The sequence below is a fragment of the Cannabis sativa genome, chromosome 8 (genome assembly GCF_029168945.1).
Source record: "Cannabis sativa cultivar Pink pepper isolate KNU-18-1 chromosome 8, ASM2916894v1, whole genome shotgun sequence".
Taxonomy (NCBI): Eukaryota; Viridiplantae; Streptophyta; class Magnoliopsida; order Rosales; family Cannabaceae; genus Cannabis; species Cannabis sativa.
Window position 1 is genome coordinate 24,416,711 of NC_083608.1, and position 19,725 is coordinate 24,436,435.

At 36.1% G+C, this 19,725-nt stretch overlaps 3 protein-coding genes across 4 annotated transcripts; 2 read left to right on the top strand and 1 right to left on the bottom strand.

The window, feature by feature from the left end:
• Positions 1 to 4,830: 4,830 nt before the first annotated feature.
• Positions 4,831 to 9,166, bottom strand: LOC115700822 (uncharacterized). Its single transcript, XM_030628483.2, has 6 exons — positions 8,617 to 9,166; positions 8,283 to 8,378; positions 7,829 to 8,062; positions 7,070 to 7,172; positions 5,456 to 5,685; positions 4,831 to 5,301 (listed from the first exon to the last, which is right to left on the bottom strand). Exons 1-6 carry the CDS (start codon positions 8,934 to 8,936, stop codon positions 5,085 to 5,087), a joined length of 1,200 nt encoding a protein of 399 aa, XP_030484343.2. The 5' UTR covers positions 8,937 to 9,166; the 3' UTR covers positions 4,831 to 5,084.
• A 458-nt stretch (positions 9,167 to 9,624) lies between these two features.
• On the top strand, positions 9,625 to 10,458 carry LOC115700001 (uncharacterized). Its single transcript, XM_061103259.1, has 2 exons — positions 9,625 to 9,633; positions 9,952 to 10,458. The coding sequence occupies exons 1-2, from the start codon at positions 9,625 to 9,627 to the stop codon at positions 10,456 to 10,458; spliced, it is 516 nt and encodes a 171-aa protein (XP_060959242.1).
• A 1,475-nt stretch (positions 10,459 to 11,933) lies between these two features.
• On the top strand, positions 11,934 to 14,934 carry LOC115698563 (uncharacterized). Of its 2 annotated transcripts, XM_030625659.2 has the most exons (7): positions 11,961 to 12,119; positions 12,207 to 12,318; positions 12,817 to 12,956; positions 13,043 to 13,405; positions 13,499 to 13,561; positions 13,706 to 13,922; positions 14,284 to 14,934. In XM_030625659.2, coding segments are annotated over exons 1-7 (978 nt in total). In that variant the 5' UTR covers positions 11,961 to 12,038; the 3' UTR covers positions 14,286 to 14,934. The 2 variants fall into 2 exon arrangements, with proteins under 2 accessions (XP_030481518.2, XP_030481519.2); XM_030625658.2 differs by lacking the exon at positions 14,284 to 14,934 and having other exon boundaries at positions 11,934 to 12,119; positions 13,706 to 14,169.
• The last annotated feature ends 4,791 nt before the right edge of the window (positions 14,935 to 19,725 follow it).

Sequence of the window (19,725 nt, forward strand, 5' to 3'; positions counted from 1 at the left end):
GTATTTATTAGATTGGATCCATCCAATCCCCAAAAAAATTTAAAATTTTAATATTTATTCTATATAAAATATAGCTATGTCTTAGTTTAACGGTATTTTTTTTATTTTCTACATTAACTGTTAACCCATTTTTTGCACTATGACGTGGTAGCACATACGAGTGACACGTGTCCAGCATTCTTTGCATCTGGGCAAAGATGAATATCCCGAACAGACTTCAATTAACATTTGCACCGCGCGTATGATCTCTAATTACCCGAGCAGGGTAAAAGGCACACTACCCATACAGGGGCAAGTTTGACTTTCTGAACTACTTACAAGGACTCCCTTCAGATTGATATCGTGAAGTCCAAGCACAAAGACAATCCTACAATCATGGGATTGAATTAAAAGGATACGGCAGGCTGTCTCAATCTCCCATTTTGTGTATTCTAATTATGTAATGAATGTTCCTTCCTATTATACACATTGTAAGCAAAATAAAAACCTTCCCTCATGCACTAAGCCCCTATAAATAGTGATCTAATTTCACTGTAAAAGGGATCGAAAAAATTACTTTAAAGAGAGATCTAAGATAATTACTCAGAGATTTCATTGTAAGAGCTTTGAGAGAGAAAACACTGTGTTCTTTGTTCTCGAGTTAATACAATCTAAGGGAAGTAGGCTATTACCGTACTAAAGGGGCCAAATCTCTTCAAAATCTGGTATTCTTTATCACTTATTGGTTTTTGCTCTATTTTTATTACATTTCTAATCGCTTAATAATTAACTCATTGTCGTTGACTAAAAGCAAGGTCAACATTTTGGTGCTTTCATTAAGAGCAAAAACCTAAGTTTGTTCTTTGTCTTAAGTCTTAACAGGCATATAGAATGGTGGTGCAAACTTGCAGAGGCCTGGTCGATCAGAGTGACCCAATGGTGATGGACCCTGGTGTGCGAACCCCTGGGAACATGAGGGTACCACCGGGGATCAATCCCGAGCAGGCCAACACACAGCCGCCTATTGTGGGCCATGGTGTGACTTCCCCTCTGGTTGGGATCACACCAGGTGTGCAAGAGACTGGGAATACTAGTTCAGCAGCCGACCAAACTCCCAACACTAGAGTCCCGTCCACCACTAATGCTCAGAGGGCGGTAGGGAATGACACTGAGATCCAAAACCTTTGTGCTGCCCTTGGGCTCATGCAAGGCCATAATAATGCCTTGCATCGTGATCAGGAGGATCTCCGTGCTACTATAAACCTTGCATTTGATGAGCAGCGACGCCAGTTCATTGAGTGGAGGGACAGGGAGATGGAAACATTGAAGGCTCAGCAAGCAGCCATTGATGACCGCACAAGGCAGGCTACCGTACTGATACAGAGGGCCTACCAGGTTGCTAATCAGCAACCAGCTACCGCGTCCAGTATCCCACTAGGCTGTACATAAGAATTTGCTACTGCGCATACCGTTCAAGCTCATAATGGTCAGTCGTCCAATCCCCAGCCACAAGTCCAACCTGTGGGCCAAGCGGTAGACGGCTAGATTCTACTTGACCGCTCTTTAGGTGGAATTATACCTAATAACTTCATCCAAAATGATAGTTCTGGCCAACCCACTAGCCAAACCAATCAGACACCAAGACCACCTAGTACCTCAGTATTCAATAGATTGGGTGTGGTCCATGACTCAGGGCTGACCTGAACAAAAGAAGAGGTATGGATGAACAATACGTTCAACCAGTTGCTCAACCAGGTATCCGCATCCAGGACCCAACTCCAAGAGATCCTGATGTGACACAAGTCAGTCAAGAGGCTGAACTAGTTCATCCATCTGTGCAAGCACGCGGATCACCCTTCACCCCCAAGATCGACGTCCTTGAATTACCCCTTAAATTCAAGATGCCAACTTGGAAGATGTACACAAGGAAAGAAGATCCCTTATCACATCTCAAATATTTTGAGATGCAGATGGATCTGCAGGGAGTACGGGGTGATGTGCAGTGTAGAATATTCCCTACTACACTTGTAGAAGCCACCCAACAATGGTACTTCAAGCTACCACCAGGGAGGTTTAATTCGTGGAAAACCTTTTCCTCAGAATTCCACGTAGGGGTGAGCATAAAATCCAGAAAACCGAAAAAACCATTCAAACCGACCTACCAAACAGTGTTGGAACCGAAACCGATGAAACCGAAAATCGAAAAAAATTGCTAACGGTTAAAACCACCATTGAACGGTTGCTTTTTTTTTGGGTAATAAACTGACCGAAAAAACTGAAACCGGCCGTTATACATATATATATTAATTTATTAAGTTTTTTTTTTTGCATGTATTATAGTTACTAATAATATATAAAAATAATATATTATTTTTTTTATTAATATTAAAGTTAAAAGAATAAGATAATTAGTTTTTGAACAATTAATTTATATGTTTGTAGTTGTAAAATGTAAAATAATGTATTTATAAAATAAATTGGATTATTTTTTTTTAAAGTTTGGTTTGGGCGGTTTAAACCGATCAAACTGAGGTTCAAAACAGTCGGTTTTAAGATAGGTTTTGGATTGGTCGGTTGGTTTTTGAATTGAACTAATCCATACAGAACATTGAATTTTGGATTTTTATATAGAAAAAAACTAACCAAACCGACCGATGCTCAGCCCTAATTCCACGCACAGTTCTCCTCTTCTCGTCAACTCCCCTCGCACCTAGAAGATTTGGTCGAGGTAAAACAAATACCAGGAGAACTCCTCAGAGTCTACATAAGTAGATTTATGACAGAGGCTATAAAGGTTGCAAGGTTAACTGAGGATGGAAGACTGGCTGCCATACAGGGGGCATTGAGCCACTCGGAGAAGGACATCAAAAGATGTGGCCCCGTGGGGTGTATGGCAGAATTTCTAGACCAAGCAGATGGGTTTATTAAGCTCGAGGAGGCTATTTGGCGAGTGGACACCGTCGAACATAAGCCAGGCCAGCCACATATCCCCTCGGCAAAGAGACCTGCTTAGAGTCCACAATATCCTAGCAGCTCAAATCCGAGTGAGAAGAAGTCAAACAACAGTGGTAGGCAAGGCAACAGAAAAAAGGGAAAGTTCACAGGCAATGCCGAACACAACCCTAGAGAAAATACTTCCAAGTTTACTATCTTCTCTGTTCTGACTGATGACCTAGAGACAATCTACGCAACAACTCAATCTATGGTCCCATACAAAAAACCTGCTCCATGAAAAAGGACGTAAGTAAGAAAGACATGTCCAAGTTCTGCCGTTTTCATGCAGACTACTGCCATGACACGAATGAGTGCAATAACCTGAAGCACAAAATTGAATTCTTAATCAGAAAGAATAACCCGCACTTGCAAAAGTACGTTAAGGCCGACCAGAATCAAAGGCTCGCCCAAACAAACAATAACCAGGATTTACTAATGCATTCTTACATGGTGATCTCAAAGAGGATGTTTCCTCAAGGTTATAAACCAAAGGGGGAGCTTCCACACAACCCTATTTGCAAGCTAAAGAAGTCATTGTATGCTTTAAAACAAGCTTCGAGACAATAGTTTGCAAAGTTTTCCACTGCCTTGTTTGATGAGGGTTTCAATCACTCAGCAACTGATCACTCATTGTTCATAAAGCATTACTACAATCACTTCATCTTTTTGTTGGTCTATGTTGATGATGTAATTCTTGTCAGCAATGACCTACAAGAGTTGGAGGCATTGAAGATCAGGTTAAATGCTCGATTCAGACTGAAAGATTTGGGAAACCTGAAGTACTTCTTGGGGCTGGAAGTAGGTAGATCAGAAAAAGGCATATTTGTATCACAAAGACCATATGCCTTACAACTCCTTGAAGACCTAGAACACCTTGGATGTAAGCCTATTAACACACTTATGGAAGCCAATCTCAAGCTTTGATAGGATGAAAAAGAAAAGCTGGCATATCCAACTCTATATAGAAGAATCGTGGGAAAACTCCAGTATTTGACCATAATAAGGCCAAACATTTCTTACTCAGTAAATAAACTGAGCCAATTCCTTGTTGTGCCTCGTGCTACTCATATGAATGCAGCAATTAGAGTTCTACAATTGTGAAAGGAACCCCTGGTCAAGGAATTTATTTTCATGCTGAATCTGAAGTCAAGCTGAGAGCTTATACAGATTCAGATTGGGTTGCTTGCCCAGACACAAGGAGATCAACAACAGGGTTTTGTATTTTCATAAGGAATTCAATCATATCATGGAGAAGTAAGAAACAACACACGGTTTCAAGGTCATCAGCAGAAGCTGAGTACAGAACAATGGCAAACACAACCTGTGAAATTGTTTGGCTCTTATCTATCCTAAAGAAACTCAAGGTTGATCACGATGAACCAGAATTGTTGTATTGTGACAACAAGTCAGCACAATACATTGCAGCAAACCCAATTTTCCATGAAAGGACAAAGCATATAGAGATAGACTGCCATTTGGTGAGAGAAAAGGTCCAAGAAAAGATTATTAAGACTGTTCATGTGGCTTCCTAGGAGCAACTGGTCGATATACTAACTAAGCCTCTATTCCTTACTCAATTCAAGTACTTAAAAGACAAGATAGGGACTAAAGAATATATATTGCCTATCTTGAGGGGGAGTATCAAGTTAGTTAATTCTGGTATTAGTTAGTTGTTAGTTAGTGTCCTAGAGTTAGTTAGTTAGTGATGCAACTAACTCAAGCTACTATAATTAGCTGAATTGTAATTGTAACAGATTGAACTTCTTGCTCTGTTTTCTCGTCTCTCTCTCTCTTCCTCGATGGATTGCTGATAGAGCATTTCAGAGAAAAGCTTACAAACATATAATGTGATATGTATTTTGATAAGGAAATTTTTAATGATCAAATTAATAAAAATAAGACATCTTAAGTTAAAACAAACACAACTCAGTGATGAAAAACATACATGTAACATCAGCAATATGCCAATAAACCATCTAGGCTATTAGGACAAAAAATGTAAGAATTAGTATAAAATTTAAACTCCGTATAGTAATTTCATTCATACCATAATTTACAAAATTCACAGCAGTATTCAGCCTCATTTCCCAAATATTCTCTTAGCTTTGCCTTCACTCTTCATCCATGGTATATACTGGTATTTGCCATAATTTGGTGTTCTTCTTCGGATCATCGGTGAGGCTGAGATCTGTGTTGTCTTCTTTGAATGTTTTAATAATTGTTTTGGCTCCATACAGGATCAGCCTCTCTATCATGAATAACTGGTAATTGTTCTCAATCAAGGGATCGATAATATTGCTATAGTTTGATGAATACGCCAATTTGTACCTGCAATTAAGGGCCCCAATAATAATAATCACATTAGCATAGATACATTTTTAAAAGGAAAAGGTCATTTATGATGGTGATTTTTATGTGCGGGAAACAAGTACAGCTGACAAATTAGGAGTAGCACCAAAATATGTGCATGGCAAGGGTTTACCTCGCAGCAAGAGGTGAAAAGAATCCTGGTGTCCTCTCATTTGAGGCAATAAAGAGAGTTTGACCTGGTGGTACCCATTTTGCAATTCTATGGAGAATAAACTCTGCTCTTGTATCCCTGTCTAGATGAGGATGCAAGCTTCTTTCGACTCCAAACCTATCTTTCCTGGTCTTTATTTTATCCCCTCGGCGAACATGGATGGCAGCATAATCACCAAGGCGTGCTTTAATCTGGAATTCAATACAGGCAAAGATTAGACAAGTAGGGGAAAGTGTGTAGATGAGAAGTACAGAAAAATGCAGGACAAAAACAATCCCAAGTGAACAAAGAGTAGTCTAGAAATGGGAAGTCCTATTAGAAACTTAACTAGTATGAATTTTATGTTGGGAGTTTAACAGAACAGAACGAATGCAGTCAAGAAAATCAGAAAGTTATTTGTAGACAGCAACAAGAATGAGAACATAGCTTTACAACCCAAATCAGCACAGAGATAGGTCGTGATTTGGAGGTGGCCAGATAATTTGGTAGTCATCAGCACCACTCAAACACCAGTAGTTACTAGTTAGAATATTTCTTTTCCTTTCAAGTTTAATGCACTTCAAAACCTTTGATATAATACCATCATTATTCAGTTCCACACAACACTCAAAATTTGAATTAGAAATCAATCATGTCCTAGACAATTATTATGGGCACACAGAGTTCGTCCTTAGTAGGGGTGGCAATTCAGGTCATGACACGACAACACAACACAAACTTGATACGAATTATTACAGGTTAGGGTCATAAAAATTAGACGCATGTCGAAATTAGGTCGAACCCGAATGACAATTATTATTTGGGTCGGCTTAGGATTAACGCATGTGACACGAAATCGACACGAATTGATCCGTTTATATCTAATATATTATTAAAATTATTAATTTATAGTTAAAGTATTATTAATTTTCATAGAAAAATATAAAAATTAGAAAGAAAATTGCTTACAAGAATATAAGATAGATAATTTATATTTGATATTAAGAATTTTATTCATTGTATTGATAATTTATGATAAATTATTTTTATAAAAATTAAGTATACAGTCGATACGCGAACACGACAGGTCGATACGAGAACACGACAGGTCGGGTTAGGGTTGAGATTTCTTGACATTAAGTATATATGGGCGGGTTAGAGTTGACTAATTAAATATGTCAACCTACATAACATGAACACGAATATGACACAGCAACACAAATTGACAGCCCTAGTCCTTAGCTCCACATACCCCCAGCATGGTATTATATATCTAAGCAATATTAGCCTAAATCTTAAGTGCATGGTTCAGAGCATCACATGTCCCATACATCTATCTAGCTCTTGATCTCATGGAAATTACCTTCTGCTATTCAGAGCCAACATATCTTTAACCATCCATATCTCACCACTATACAATGGCATTATTTAATGCACTTCAATGCATAATTTTAAGTTTAAAAGGTTATTAAGGATTTGAATTGTTACAATGATAATGCTGAGATTATGATTCAGCATATGACACATACATAATGAGACTTATAAATCACTGGTAAGAAAAATATTATATGCATTAATAAACTCTGCTCAACAAACCTTTTCTGCTGCAATCCTTAAATTCGCTGCTGCCATTGAAGGAAGAAACGAGTATGGCAACATTATTGCACTGCGGTTATTTCGGTCCTTGCACTCCATAAACCTGAATGAAAAGCATTAGGAAAATCTCAACAAAAATATGATTCATAATAGATGTAAATACTAGATATTCACATAAATTTGCAAGGGGCATAATTAAATAAATTGAATAAGTAACTGCAATGCATCTAAATGAAGACAACATATAAAGTATAAACAAAATCGACTGAAAGAAACAAGGGCAATAAGAACATAAAACGAGCATGTCTTAGACCTTTACAAATAAATGGCTTCTCACTCAATATTACTAAGCCAAATCACAAATTATTATATTAAGAAAAGTTAAAAAGGTAGGCTCATATGTAGTCCAGTTTACAGGCAGTGTGCATGAATTACCCAATCCACTGATAGGTCATGTGAGCTCATGGTTCAATTCTATTGTATTTTGCAGCTATAGCTACAGTTTTCACTATAACAATTCAGGGAATGATAACTATGTATTATAGGGGAAATATTTGTGAATCCATACAAAAATGAAAATGAATACAGCTTATACCCAGTTTTTTGTGATAAAACATACACTGTGACAAATTAACCAAACTCACACAAACTCTTTTAGATTTAACCAAACACAGGTTTGATCTACTGACAAGGTAGTCGGCAAATTTATCAGATTATGCATAAAGTAGAATTCTCGAATTCTGAGTTATGACAAATTACCATGAAAGACGGCTAGCAGTTCTGTTTATTAGTAAAAGATTCGAGTAACGATCGTTCTCTTTGAGTTCAACTCGATTAACACCTTCAACGTGGGCAATCCCTCTGGATCCCAACTTCATACTTGTTGATAGCACCTGATGCCACAACTTTGAATTGTCTAAAATTACTGGTACAGTTTCACTTATGAAATCCATATCATACAAAGAGTCCATGGCACACGAGTTTGCTGCCCACCTACCAAATATAAAGAAACACACACATTTGTAGAAAATCAAATTGCAATTGCAGATTCCCTCTAATTTCAAAATGTGCCAAAGCATCAAATTAATCAGAAACTATAAGCTGAGACCCGATATTATTATTTTTAGCAACAACACTTGTTATCTAATCAGCAAAAACTGTTTCTTTCAAAGCAATAATAGTAATTAGAAAAAAAATTAGCAAATTGTTTTACCTTTCGTCTGAACTTTCATTACTGGCCTGTTGATGAAGTATTCCCTTCTTATTATGTATTGGATTGATACACATTCGAGAAGGCATTACGAAAGTTCTGTAACAATAAAGATCAGTACAATAGCAAAGAATCAGCCACTAATAAATTTCAAGTTTTGCTACCCAAGTCCAGTGCCGATGTTTTCCATGTTTAGATCGACACTGGTCTGTCTCAAATTTCACTAAATCATATCCCATTTAAGATATCTAAAATTAAAGATTCTCTACTTCCTAACTACGTTTTCTCGGCAACCAAACAAGGAAGTGAAAAAGAAAATTTAAGTGAAAAAAAATACCTCTGCAGAAACATAGCCTCCTCAAGAGCACACCTGAGGCTGGACTCCTGGTGACCGAGGCCCTCACAGGAATCACAATGCTTTCCAGGGCAGTCAATTTTGTTACCCCAATACAAGTATTTCTCATTCCCTGTAGGGCGGTACTTGGGTCTCTTTAACTTGGCAATGTATTCAGAGGCATTATAAGAAAATAAAGACCCATTTGTGGAGAGTAGAGAGGAAACGAGGAAGAGGAGGCTAATGGCAGCTACGGCGATTACTAAGTAGATAATTGAGGATCTGGGCTTTTGTTTGGCCTTTGGAGCTCTATGAAACGCCATTGAAGTTTGTGTTGCCGAGAGAAGAAGAGGAAGAGTAGGAAGTGTCAGAATTCAGATCTTGGGACTGAGAGAGTATAATAGGCCATCATCATCATCTTCCACATGGGGTTGTTGGTCTGTAGCTTATGCTTAATGATTTGAAAACACACATCATTTGGATTCGATGATTTCAGGTTTGAGTAATAATACGGTTTTGAGTAAAGAGGGTAGCATCACCACTAAAATAATTTACTCACACTTTTTTTTTTTTAAATAAGCGTAGTTATATATTAGAAAAATATTAGACCTCACGATCATTATACAAAATGTTCTCTGGTAAAGAATTGATCGGAATGGATCCGTACATCTAGTGGTTAAAAGCCCAATTTGCCACATTATGGGCCGCAAAATTATAATTTACTCACACAGTGTTATGATTTGGGTCATTTTCTATAATTTTTCATTTATTTATTTTAAAGTAATTTGCGGTTAAACTCTATATACTTTTATGTTTGTTACGGTTAAACTCCTTTACTCGAAAAATTAGGGCTTATACTCTTTGGACTCGACAATCGTTTTCCTCTATAATTAGGGATGCACACGAGGCGAGAAATTGGCGAGGAGTGCTTCTCCCGTCCCCATTTCTGTTAAAAATTTGAATCTCAATTCCCACTTATTCCCTATTGGGGATGGGACGGATAATCCCCTAATGGGGACAGTAACGGGGCGGAGAATTTCTTAATAGAAAAATAAATTTTATCTTAAAATTTTTAATATACAAAAATATTAAACTACATAAAAATTAAAATATTACACATTAATTATTAAACTAATTATAATCCAAAACACAACTTAAAATTCATAAAAAAGATACTAATGTACTAAAAAAAATGCAAACATAAATTATAAATTATTACTAGAAATAAAAGATAAAATACTAAAAATACAAACATAAATTATAAATTATAAAATATTACTAAAAAAATGGAGAAATGCTCAAAAATCTCAAATTGAGGTATCATGGCCTAGTTTTAAGGCTGGTGATGGAGCTGAGCATTTGATTTGTCCACCTAAGAATAGTGTTAAGATTAATGTAGATGCAACTTTGTTTGAGGATGGGGCTCGGGCGGGTGTTGGAGTTGTAGCCAGGGATAACAAGGGTCTTTTCATTGAGGGGTTCACAAAAGTTTTCAATGAAGCTTTGGACCTTGCTTTGGTGGAAGCAATGGGAGTGAGGGAAGCGCTGAGCTGGCTAAAGGAGAAAATGTGGCAAAGAGTGCTCATTGAGACAGATTGCCTAACGGTGGTACAAGCGCTCTGCAGTCATGTCAAAATGATTTCTTTATTTGGTAATGTAATCAATGAGTGTAAGAGTGTGCTTAAAGAGTTAAGAAATGTCTCTATTTATTTTGTTAAGCGGTCAGCTGATATGGTAGCTCATAGTCTCGCTAGAGTTTTCATTTTATTTCCTGATCGTATTTTCAGTTTTGGGGATGTCCCAACTGAGTTGCTACCCTACTTGGTAGCTGAATTTGTTGGTTAATAAAAGTATTTTCCTTCAAAAAGAAAAAAGATAAAATACTAAATGGTCCTCGTCAAGGCGGGGAGTGTGATCCCTATTCTCGCCCCGTTCCTTATTTAGATAGGAAATCCTCGCCCCATTAGGGGCGGGTCCCCGCGGGAGAAATGTGCATCCTTATCTGTAGTCCTTCCATCTACTTTGGTCTATTAAGTTTCAAAGTGGACTGCCACAGTATACATAAGTGTACACATAGTAAAATTTCATTAGTCGACCTAATATTAATAATATAAATATTAAAAAAATAATTTAAAATATTTTAAAAATTTAAAAATTAAGAATAAAAAATAAAAAGAAAATCTTTTTTTTCCTCTTTTTTCTTTCTTTTTTTTTTCCTTTCTTTTTCTCGACCTTTCTCACCTTGGCTTCCCAAACCTTGATAACCCTCTCTGAGATCAGTTTCTCTTCACCACATGCCATGGAAACCTGCACCTCCAAGCCATCTAAACCCAACCCATATTCGACTCGACACCCAAACAACCCATCCCAAACCCCTAAATACCTCCCAAACACAACCTTATACAAACCGGAGAGATGAACACGATGACGTGTTTGGTGCTAGAAAAATTACGTGAGAGAGCAGATCTGAGAAGGAGAAAGTGAGAGAGAACATATCTGACATGAAAACGACACTTGCAATGGCAATGGTGTGATGGCACTGGAGAATAGTGTTGGGAGATCTCGAGGTTTGGGTCCCTTAGAGTTCTTGGTGATGGCGACGAAGGTGGATCTCGAGGTCTTGGGTTTTCGGTGACGGTGACGACACCAGGGTCTCGGGGTTCTCAGTCACCGGTGTGGGATTGATCGGCGACAACACAAATGTCTCGGGGTCAGCTTAGAGGGAGGATGTGAGGGAGAGAGAAAAAAAGAAAGAAAGGAGGAGGAGGAGGAACCTCGTTTTGTTCCTGTTGATGGTGACGGTTATTGGTGATTGTTCTAGATTAAACAAACAGAAAGGAAAAAGAAAAAGAAAAAAAAAGGAAAAAAAATTGTAATTTATTTTTAGGAGAATTACCCCATATACTAATTTTTTATTTTTTTTTTCAAATTTACGGTTTGAGTTTCTAAAGTGTTGCAGTGCTAGTTGCAATAGGAGTTTATCTACGATTTTTTGTTGCAATTTAGGTTGCAGTGCTAGTTGCAATAGGGATTTCTATGTATTTTTTTTCCGTAAAAATGCAAAAAAAAAAAAAAAAATTAGTTTATAGTGTAACATAAAAAAGTCACTTATTTTTTTTTTAAAATAATTATTATTTATAATTTTTTTTTATTTTAAAATTTTAAAATATTTTTTTAATTATCAATAAAATTTTGCCAGGTATATACTTATGTATATTGTGGTAGTTTATTTTGGTGCTAAATCATTTTTCGCACTTAAGAGACTAAAGTAAAGGAAAAGACTATAGAGTAAAACGATTGTCCAGTCCAAATTAGTAAAGAATTTAACTGTAACAAATCTAAAACTCTAGGGTTTAGCCGGAAATTACCGAATATTTTATTTATTTTGGAACCTTGAACAAAGTTGTTTGCTTTTGGTGGAAGAGATGAGCTATGCAGTGCCAGTCCTACCCCTTCATGCTCCTCCATTCCTTGATGGGTCTCTATCTTCTACCTCCCACAACTCAGTAATCACTTCTCTCTCTCAGAGTATGATATTACAATGGGGATGCTAGTTTCTCTACTGAAAATCGGGCCTTTCTCAAAATTTGCAGAGCACAGTTGGTGGCGAAAGCTCGGAGGGCTCTAACCGTGTAGAAATGAAGCCAGCTGTTAATGGGTATAAGTGGCGTTTGGTTATTTCATACGAAGGAACTAAATATGCAGGTACTGCTTTATGCAAACCCTTAAATGCTGGGATTTGTTTGTTCTTTTTAGCTGTAGTAATTTTTTTTACTGAAACCATCTCTTAGTAGTTTGTTTACTTGATTTGTGTTGTTTAAATTTTCCATATCAAAATAGCTTGTGTAATACATGTTGGTTGGATGTTAAGTCAGTTTAGGTTTGCCTATTTATTGATGCTCTAATTCTAATTCCATGTTATATTTGATAGTCTCCCCCATTGTCATGTTTAAAATTTCTCTTAATTCAAACTGTTTGAGCACTACATGTTGATTGGATTGTGCCATTTAATTATGTGGATGTGTGTTTTGGAGATGATTGAAACATGGTAAGCATCATTAAACTGTTATGTATTAGGTATAGTGCTCATATTTTGTAATACATTGTGCATTGGAGGATGTCAATGGCTTGTTTTTTTTTTTTTCGGAAGATACACTTCCTGATATATGATGCATTGTTATGACCATGATAGCTGTTTTTCAGGCTGGCAGTATCAGGTATCACCACCGACAGTACAGTGCTTTCTGGAGAAGGCTCTACACTGTGCAACAAAGCTAGAAAGGAAAGATCTCTGCTTGGTTGGAGCAGGAAGAACAGATGCAGGAGTTCACGCGTTAGGCCAGGTCCGTCTATATTACCACTTTTAAGGATTCAAAGAAGTATCTATTGATTGATGAATCACAAACTTTACAATTAGTAAAGATTTCAGGTGGCACACTTTGTGACCCCTTTCAACTATGGCAGCTTGGATGGCATTCATGCTGCTCTGAACGGTATTCTTCCTGATGATATCAGAGTTAGAGAGATTAGCCCCGCAGTGCCTGAATTCCATGCCCGGTTTTCAGCAGAAGGCAAGACTTATCATTACAAGATATATAATGATGCTGTCATGGACCCAATGCAGCGCCATTTTGCTTACCACAGTGCTTGTAAGCTCAATGCTGATGTTATGAGAGAAGCTGCAAAGCATTTTGTTGGAATCCACAATTTCTCTGCTTTTGCTAACACATCCAACAGCGACAGAGTGCGGAATCCAGTCAAGAGTATATTCAGATTTGATGTTGTTGAAATGGTATCACTTTCTGTGCTGGTGATTATAGTTTAGAACATATTTCATAATGACAGTGACATTACATGTCTCTAACTGGCTGATTATACTATTTAGGGAGCTCTTTTACAGCTAGAGGTTGAAGGCTCGGGTTTTCTATATAGACAAGTCCGGAATATGGTCAGTACCAATAATCTCAGTCACTTTTAATAATAGTTGTTTGTTTTTGTCATAATTCAATTTATCAAAATGATAATGTTTGTATGTGTCACAATAATGTTTATTAATTATAAAGAACATTTTCTGCTGACTAACTTGTAACAGGTTGCTCTACTGCTTCAAGTTGGAAGGGAAGCACTTCCTCCTGATATCGTTCCAAGTATGCTGGCATCGCAAGATCGAAGGGAGCTTGCTAAATATGTCATGTTTGCTCCACCTCACGGGCTTTGTCTTGTGAATGTCATGTACAATAAAGATCATTTGCGACTTCCACCAGATTGTCCCACAGGCAGTTTTGGTAAACATCATACTATAACCAAATGTAAGCTTCCATTCTACTGAATGTTTCACTTTGTTGAAGAAGAATAAATTCCATATTATTTTTTAAACATTGAGTAATGGTATCTATAAATGTCTGTTAAATCGTGCTTCTATTATTTTCCTATGTAGTAACATCAAGTACTAGTTTATGATGTGGAAATGTATGTGAAACATATATTATCATATGGTATGATAGTACTATGTTTTGTTTTAGATCGTCATTATATAATATATTAGGTTAAGCTTAAGATTTGAACCGAAGTACTATTTGATATTTGAAATAACCAAATTTGTGGCCAAAAATTTGGGCTGCTCTTCCCACTGAGACTGCTGAAATTTCTTCTATTGCACATGGCAAATAGAGCTTTTTTCCAAGGGCAGATTTGTTGCATATTTTGGCGAATAGAACAGGGGAAGAGCATCAGTGCTCGCTTTGCAACAATGAAGCTGAAACCTCCATTCATCTTCTCAAGTCTTGTCCAATTGTAAGAGGTACATGGTTGGGCCACAAAAGTGAGAAATGAAGCTGAGAATGACTCAACTAATTAGGTGGTACTGTGAAAATGACAATAATGTTGACACTAAAGGCTTGCTCTCTTTTTCTGCTTGTATCTTTGATTGCATCTGGACGGCTAGGTACAATGTGTTGCTGCATGGAAAAGAGAGACTGAATGTAGGTAGCATGATAACTAGGATTAATCTAAGTTAACAGGAAATTGCAAAGGTCTACAACCCCAACACTTTGGAGGGGTGCTTTGATTTATTGTGTGAGCCACCATCATTGGAGAGGACAGATACAACATTTGTCGATGCTTATTTGTTATTCTGAAAATTAATAAATTGGAACGAATTATCGAATGATATTTTTAGTTGAGCCACGGATTATGTCGCTCTCTTTAAGATGTTTTGCGGCTCTACCCGAAGTGTACACTACAGTTTATCAATCACGACGTTTCCAGGGTAAAACATGCTCTGTATACGAATTGCTTTGCACCGAACAATAGCGCTAGATTACACTTAAAAAATTGTTTTGAGAAAAATTGTAAGGAAGAAAGATTTTTTTTTTTTTTTTGTGTTTCAAAAGACGTGTTCTTCCGTTCTTCTGATATAACTTATATAGAGAATTTTTAATAATAAAACGGTAAATATGATTGTAGGCGGAACATTGGTTCTTGGCAGTGAAAAGTGGATTATTGACTGATTGCTCTTACTGCTTCAGTTAATTAACATTAATTAAGTAATAAATAAAAAATATTTATTTTATTAAATAATTTTTTGGTAAAAAATAAAGTGACATCACAATCAATCTCCCAGCTCGGCTCAACACGGTTCGGTGGCGACGGCGCACGCGCGTGTGATGGTTCGGTGTGTGAGTCCTCACACATGCGCACAAAACTGGGTGACTCCTAGTGCCCAAACTCAAATCTCATAGTTATCCCTTATATAAACTTTCAAAGAAGTGTTCATATCCCATGTGAGACTCAATGCACTATCATACACACTTCATTCTTATATATTTTGTAAAATTTTAACTATAGTTCCAACAATCACCCACTTGAAATTTTAAAAAAACATTTTCTCGAGCAATATTACAAAACTAAAAGACAATGCTTAAACAAAGATATCTTTCGATTTGAATTTTTACGTAGTGAATATGATTTAAATTTTACTAGAGTGACTCGAAGTCTTAAACTTTATCTCTAACATCCTACCTGTTGGGTTTTATGCCCTAAATAAAACTCATTTCAATATAATCAGATTTACTTATTAATATAGATCAGAAATAACATTTAATGTTGCATGGTTCACATGATTTATTTCATGATTATATGTACATAATATATAAATTCATCTGAAACCCTTATCACATACTTGATCCTGTTTATTGTGCTGTCAACACATTGGAAAGTAAACATGACTATGTGAATAAAGTTTCCTAGATTTATCAAACACAGGGTTTTACTGATATGATAATCTACAACAAGAGTTTACTTGCATTTGGAGAAATGTTATGTTCTTTCCAAAGCATTGGTTAAAGTAAAGCTCAGGTTGGATGCATGGAGTATGCATCGGAAGGGACCGATATTGAACTTTGACTTAGATTTATTAAACTTACCGTAATATCTATTCAAGTCAATATCGCCTAGTTGATCCTAGATCAAATGATCTTAATCCTGTTATGATTAGGCTCAATCTCAAGAGACTATTCGTGTTCTTTGATTTGTTAGTTAAGCCTACTTTTAAGTCAGGGTGATACGTACATTTTGGGAACACGGTAGTGTAATTGAGTGGGAGTGCTAACATAAACATGGAATCTATCGCTTCTATCTGGCGAATAGTAAGTAAAGGATGATCTCCTTCGAGCTTGACCAAACGAAAATAAATGGTGGAGATCTCATTTCACATAAGCTGAAATATCATTTATACGGGGCTAAGTGTTTTAAGGATTAAATACATTGTAGGGTGTAACGGTAATCTAATCCCTTTACAGTGTAGATCATTCATATAGAGGATCATTGATCAAATTAGGATTATAACAATGGATAACTAATGATGTGTCTATATGGTGGAACATATAGAGCATTCTATATACTGAGAGTGCAATTCTAAGTTCTATACGTGGGTTCAACGAAAAATTAATAAGTTAGTGAATTTTAGTAATAAATTCTTGATCTGCTTATTGGAAGCTCGGTTATATAGACCCATGGTCCCCGCACTAGTTGAGATAATATTGCTTGTAAGACTCATATAAATGTTTTTTTTAATCAATTATAATTCTCAAATTAGACTATATCTATTTGTAAATTTTTCACTAAGTAAGGGCGAAATTGTAAAGAAAGAGTTTTAGGGGCATATTTGTTAATTATGATACTTTGTATGGTTCAATTAATAAATATGATAAATGACAATATTATTTAATAATTATTTATAGTTATTAAATATTTAGAATTGACATTTAAATGGTTGAATTAGAAAATTGGCATTTTTGAGAAAATCAGATGCATAAAAGAAAAAACTGCAAAATTGCAAAAAGTGAGGCCCAAATCCACTATGCATGGTCGGCCACTTTTGTAGGGTTTTCCCTCTGATATTTTCATTATTTTAATGCCAAATAATTCAAACCTAACCCTAGTGGAATGCTATAAATAGATAGTGAAGGCTTCAGGAAAATTACATTTTTCTTCTCACTTTTCATTCAGAAAAAACTGAGTCTCTCTCTCTCTCCCTATCTTTGGCCGACCCCACTCTCTCTCTCTTCTTCCTTGAATTTCGAAATTCTTAGTGTTAGAGTAGTGCCCACACACATCAAGTGATACCTCAATCATAGTGAGGAAGATCGTGAAGAAAGACTTTCAACAAGAAGGAGTTTCAGCACTAAAGAATCAGAGAAAGAGATCCAGGTTCAGATATTGATAATGCTCTGCTACAGAAAGGAATCAAGGGCTAGATATCTGAACGGAAGGAGTCATCATATTCCGCTGCACCCAATGTAAGGTAAACTAAACTTTATATGTGTTTATTTCATCGTTTTAGAAAGTTCATATTTAGGGTGTTAATCAACATACTTGTGAGTAGATCTAAGATCCTGGTAAAATAATTTCCAACAATACCACACACCAATCTTTCAAGGGTGTATTCAGAAAAGCCTGTGCATTAATGACCATGCACGTCTATCCCAGTATAGTGTACACTCTAGAAATTTTGTCCCAAATTTTATAGGAAGTGACTGTTGCGATATTTAGCACACGCAAGTGTACGTATCGTTTCAAGTAGTAGACTCACTAGGAGTGAGGTCGATCCCACAGGGAGTGGAGTTAAGTACGTTAAAATTAAACTTTTACTTCTATTTGATTAAATAAAAGATAGGAAAAACAATGAAGTATAAGAAAAAGAGTTGGAAGCAACGATTCGAGAAAATTAATAGTTAATAAACTAGGGTGTCGATTTCAATTGTTTTTATTGAATATGGTCTAATATGATTATTTTCCTAATAATTAATTCCTATGCAATAGCAGGTTTACTAAGGTAATTTATAGTCTTCTCAGATATATAAACCTCAATTACATGCAAACTTTCTACTCTCGTGATAAATTTAACATGCAACAGGCATTAAACACAGAAACCCTATAAGCTATCTAAACTATATAGGTACTCTCGTCCTATATCGAAATTCAGTTCTATTTTACTATAGCATATTTGACACTCACTTCTCAGATCTCGCATCAAAATCATAAACAGTTAATTGGTGGCCAGACAATTAAAAGTAATTAAGCACAAATAAAATAGAATACATAGAAATTAGGGGGAAAATAAATCATATTAAAACCATAAAACAATGTTAAACAATATCCATCTAACCCTAATTAAAGTGTTTAGTTACTCATGTTCAATGAAACACAAATACACATATTAACTGATAGAAAAGAGATGAAAAATAAAGAAGAGAAGAAAAGAAGAATGCTGAAAAACCCTGAGCAGTATGTCTCCAGTATTGCAGCTGATCTCTCTACTCTGTATCTGAACTCTCACTTCTTCTCTCTGAAATTGCTTCATGAAATCAACTCTCTTCTGCTCTTTATATATGCATTCAGGGCCTAAAAAGATGGAAAAACGCACATGTTAAATGCCTATTCGAACTAGGAAACCCCCAACACCCACGTGAGAGAAAAATACGATTTTTGTGCTGTTTAGGGAGGCGGGCCGCGGCATGCTAAAGCCATGCCGCGGCCCGTGTTGGAAGCGATTTTTCTGCTGCGTCGACTGATAGTATTTTGGCCATAACTCTCTCAATATTGCTCGGAATCGGACAATTCAAGATGTTCCGGAAAGATAAAAGAGAGATATAGAACTTTTATGTTTTGACTTTTTCCAAAATCTAATCAGAACATCGTCGAATTCAGGCTTGAAGTTTCAGCTTGCACAATTTTCTCTATTATAAATATCATGATATTTTTATCTTTTTTCCCATCTTTTTCTCTGATATTTTTCTAATCTTCTTCTATTTTAAATCTGAAAAAATAAAAGATAACAAGCGTAAAAATACTCCAAACATGATTAAAACTCAATTAAAAATATACTAAACTTAATCTAAAATTACTACTAAAAATAACCTAACAGTGACCCCACTTCTACATTCACATAGGTGAGTCTATCAAGAATACCCCTGCAGCTCGGTACTCCACTCAACATAGAGAATATATCTCATTAAGAGTTTCTATTAACTCATCCTCTTATCGATTCAGGACTTCATGCTTCTCATATAAAAATAGCATGATCAACACATCACCTCATAACTTGTTATTACCCGTTGAACCTAATTATTGGGATCTCTAGTCTTTAGGTTGGGTTACCATTATGAATGACTCATCTTTCTAAGGGAAATAGTCTCATTCATTTCAAAGTTTTATGAACTTTTTCTCTAGCTAGTCCTTTTGTCAAAGGATTTGTTAAATTGTCATCAGTGCATACATGATCTACTCTAACATCTCTTATTAAGAGAAACTCTCTAATAGTGATGTGCTTACAACGTATTTGTCATTTCTTACCATTATAATAATGATTTTGTATTTTTGCAATAGTCGCGGTACACTATCGTACTGGATCAACATAGTGGTATCGATCTTTCCCATAAAGAGATCTCAGCTAATAGGCTTCTTAGTCAACCTGTTTTCCCACTAGTAGAGGCTAGTGCTATCATTTAAGACTCCATGATGAATTGTGCTAAAATAGTTTGTTTCTTTGACTTCCGAGAAACAACGCCACCAACTATGTTAAAAATATAGCTATTTGTTGCTTTGGATTTA